The sequence below is a fragment of the Setaria italica genome, chromosome VII (assembly GCF_000263155.2).
Source record: "Setaria italica strain Yugu1 chromosome VII, Setaria_italica_v2.0, whole genome shotgun sequence".
Lineage (NCBI taxonomy): Eukaryota > Viridiplantae > Streptophyta > Magnoliopsida > Poales > Poaceae > Setaria > Setaria italica.
In genome coordinates, this window is record NC_028456.1 from 16,341,762 (window position 1) to 16,346,108 (window position 4,347).

The following is a 4,347-nucleotide window of genomic DNA, read 5'->3' on the forward strand; positions in this document are numbered from 1 at the left end:
GTGACAGAAGCTATGCACGAGGCAAGAGGTTGCGGGTTCGAATCACACGCACCGCACAAGCATATATTTCGCGTGAAAAATTGCGTGACTTGAGCGAATGTGTGAACATCCCCGGAATTTATAATATTTTTTTCGGGACTAAAGATCCCGACCTTGGTCCTGAATTCGTAATCCTGGTTGGGAAATCGGGCTTTATATGAGGTTTCCAAACAAGGACTAAAGCTGAGTTGTTCGTGTACTGCACTGCACGTCAAATGTGCCGCCGCGTGAGAAACACGCTCTTTTGTCAGTTTACGCCGGATGATTGATAGAAGCAGGCGAAACTGATGCCAGGTTGGCAACTTTTGCCGGGTCATCGCACTCGCTCGCGCCCTCCTCCTGTCTTCCCATCGAGTAGACTGACCAAAAAGGTGTGGGTAGGTGCTTCATGAAGTATCACCATCAAGCCAACACGTATTTACTCAGTCAACCAACGCACGAGGGTTTGATGTTTTCTTTTCATTCTATCATGAAAGCAGTACATCTCTCGCGACTTTGACAAGTTTACTCAGTCAACCATTCTACCAAAGAAGAAGATGATGATGATGGCGGAGAAAAAGGGGAAGAAAGAGGGGTAGGGTGAGGATCGGGTGGAGGAGAGTGTGTGCCAGGTACGGTGGTTTGTTTTTTTTTTGCATGGGTGCAAAAGTATCTGCTACAATTTATGCTAACATTCAACCCTCTTTGATCGAAAGGTTAAAGGGCTTCAATCTTATATAATGTTATGCGAAGTTATTCAAAATGATGCATTGCTAAATGTGTTAGGCATCTTGCTGGCTCCTGTTATAGTGTTATTACAACGAAACTTGAGTTCCTATAGAAAGTATGTACAAATTTTCTATACAATAACTTCATTGCATCTTTTAAGAGAAGCATAAGTGGCAACCTTATGAAAACCATATACAGACTATTAAAAATGGTACTAGAATCCTGTGAATTAATTGAAACAAATATCAAGCTCCATGTGTTATGAAACTTGTGCTTCCCTTTTATAGTCCTTCATTTTTTATCACTAACTTTTAGCACCGGAAGACCAAGGCATTATTATACTAGTTATCACGTGCTTCAACAAATTCAGTCATCTGTCCATGTTGATTTCATCTTGCAAACTCTATGCTCATCGAGGCTTTCTTCTGGAGGATGTAATAATCTGTGCTTTCTTCACTAGTATAGTCACCCGATGAATTGTCAGACGACCGTCCCTGCATCATGAGTGCACTAACACCATGAAACCCTTGAGTGCGAGGTGGTACTGGACGTGCCAATCGCTGGAGTTCCTCTGCTACCTCTCTCATCATTGGCCTGCGTTGACCGGTCATGGCCAAGCACCGACTTGCTACCGCAGCCACTTGAAGTATTAACTCCATGTTTTCTTGATTGTCTATCTCCCTATCTATGAGTTCTGTAAGCTTGCCCTCCTTCACACCTTCCATGAAGACAGACACGAGGCTTACCTTTGTTTTGGACAGTGCCCTCCTTCGTGTTAAGAGCTCCAAAAGAACAACACCAAAGCTGTAAACATCGCTCTTATCAGTAAGCTCAAAGTTCAAAAGGTACTCTGGATCTAAGTAGCCCATCGTCCCCTTCACTACTTGAACATTTTCATCAGCTGACCTAATCATGGAGCACCCAAAATCAGAAACTTTTGCAGAGAGATCGTGGCCTAGAAGAATATTAACGGACTTGACATCTCCATGAAAGACAGGGTGGCTAAGAGAATGTAGGTATGCAAGTGCTGCAGCAATCTCAGAGGCAATTTTAAGACGGACCTCTAGAGTTCTTTTGGACGGATCAACTTGTGTATGAATAAGATGTTGTAGAGTTTGATTTGGAACATATTCATACACCAGAACTGGAGCTTCAAACTGCAAGCTGCAACCTAGAAGCTGGACGATGTTTTCATGTTTGACTCGAGAAAGTATAAGAAGCTCCTTACCAAATTCCATTCTCCTATTCTCATCAAATCCCTTGCAGATCTTGATAGCAACAGGATTATTTTCTAAATCAAGATTTTGCCCTATATAAACAGTTCCCTGACCACCTTCACCAATGATTGAGCTTTTGTCAAAGTTGTTGGTGGCCAACTCAATTTCTTCTCGGTTATACAACTTAAATGTTTTGTTGCTCTCTACTTTCATCATATCCATTAGCAATTGCCCTCCATTCTGCTGAAAGCATTCATCAGTCTTCCTTATGTATTCTTGCCTTATTATTTGTCGTTTGTGCTGGATCCATTCTTTACCAAGATAAAGTAATAGACCAAGCAAAACACAGGCAAAAATTCCTGCAGGTCAGACATGTATCTAACTCGTAAGTTGGTAGAAGGAAAAACTAAAGAAGTATGGTTAGACCTATTCACTGAAACAACTACTAATGTACTGGTTGGTTTATATACTTGTGTCACTTAAATACAATATTCAGTCACTTCACAAATGTGACACCATGAGGATAGATTTGTTTCAGTCATGCTTTCACAAATCTAATTGAACAGTGGGGAAAGATGCTTTCACAAATCTAATTGAACAGTGCGGAAAGATACGACTATACGAGTAGTACCTATTGGAATTGTGACTTTTAGAGGAATTGACTGGTCCTTCTCACATGTCCCAGTGTATGCGTTGCCTTGGTAATGCGGAGGACAAATGCATTGAAATCCTCCTTGAGTATTCTTGCAAGTTCCCTTCACAGAGCAAGGGTATTTCTCCAGATTGTTATTACATTCATCAACATCTGCAATGTTAGCAGTGGTATATAAAATATTGAGTAAAGATTTCCAGTGGCAGTAGATTATCTCATGACCTAATCAAAGGTCAAAACATCGCCTCTCTTATTTATACAAACATATCACGCAAAAGGAATTGCACCTATAGATTTCATTACCTTTGCATCCGTCAACAAGGTACGGATTGCCTTGGAATCCTTTGGTGCAGTTGCAGATGTAGCCTTGTCCATTGTCCGAATTAAAGCACTCACTGCTACTGCTGACACATGCATATGACTCAGGCTTGTTCCGGGCTTCATCGCAAGTTCCGTTCCCAATAGCCCAGTCCACGATCAACGGTGGCTGCCCAGAATAAGTATCGTAGAACTCCGATGATGTAGCGTAGCTTTTGGAGAATGTGAATTTGGATGCCTCGACCAGCGCCGCGTAGCTGCAGCGGCTGGTGTTGTAGATCTCCGACGTGTTGAAGCCTTCATCGAACCACACCTGGTAGTACTGCAGACCCTTGGGGATGGCTGTCTGGCAGCAGCCAATTCCGGAGCATGAGCCATCAGTAAGTGTTCTTACATCGCCTCGCCGGCACATGGAGACACAACCGCTCATGTACCTGCCGATGTTATTCTCATCTCCAATGTATGCCAGTGTTCTGCACCCAACGACCGTAAACATGTTAGCAGTCTCTGAGAATCTATAGGGCGTACCTGTCAGGTTCAGCCGCCAGTTTAGGTAATCCATTTCCTTAGTGGAGGTGTTGTAGCAATAAGTCGACATATCCATCCTGATCCGGGCAAGACCTTGCTGCAGCGAGATATTCAGAACCTCTACATCTTTATGAAATGGCCTGAATGATCCATGGCCGACTTCCGTGCAGCTCAGGTTGAAGCCGGGCAAAGAGCAGTGATCAGGCGAGTCGTAAGGCCCAATGCCAAATGGATATGGGATATCGACTTCGCCGCATTTTCTCTGACAGTTGTTGCTAGGCGGCGGCAATGCTTCAACAGAAGAGAGTATTACCGCAAGCAAGAGCACTACTCCAAGACATAGCAGTGCATCTAATCTATGCGGCAGCATGGTGTGGTGGTGTTAGTTGTCTTCCCTTGATTGAATCGAGCACTTGGCAGCTGCTACTCCAAGGTTGAGGAAGGTCTATTTATGCAAACTCCTTGTTAAGTATAAGATGGTTAGCGACGGTGTCGACACCAGTACAGGTCAGATCCGTGTGTGCATTTACTAGGACGGCCTGGTCAGATTCCTGTGTGCATTGACTGACTTGGATGACCAGGTCTTTCCATCTGGCTTCGTCCGAATTTCTGTTTAAAAAAATCAATTTGCAGCAAAACGCTAGTTGCTTTCGGCATCTTGGCAACTTGGCAGCGAGCATGATAGGTGAACGGGAGAGAATCGAATAAAAAGGCCACTGCACATCTCCGTATATATATTTAAGTCCAAACACCACCGGAGAACTTACCTTCGTGTTTTTGTCCCGGTAAACATTGGATCCGGAACTAAAATACATTTAGTCCCGAGTCAAAAATGAGGAACCGAAAGGATACCAATAGGAGGGGTTTTAGTCCTGGTTGTAAAGA

At 43.5% G+C, this 4,347-nt stretch overlaps 1 protein-coding gene across 1 annotated transcript; it reads right to left on the reverse strand.

Moving 5' to 3' along the window:
* Window positions 1–784: 784 nt before the first annotated feature.
* Window positions 785–3,909, reverse strand: LOC101776961 (wall-associated receptor kinase 2). Its single transcript, XM_004975283.3, has 3 exons — window positions 2,920–3,909; window positions 2,596–2,769; window positions 785–2,323 (listed from the first exon to the last, which is right to left on the reverse strand). The coding sequence occupies exons 1-3, from the start codon at window positions 3,830–3,832 to the stop codon at window positions 1,137–1,139; spliced, it is 2,274 nt and encodes a 757-aa protein (XP_004975340.1). The 5' UTR covers window positions 3,833–3,909; the 3' UTR covers window positions 785–1,136.
* Window positions 3,910–4,347: the final 438 nt, after the last annotated feature.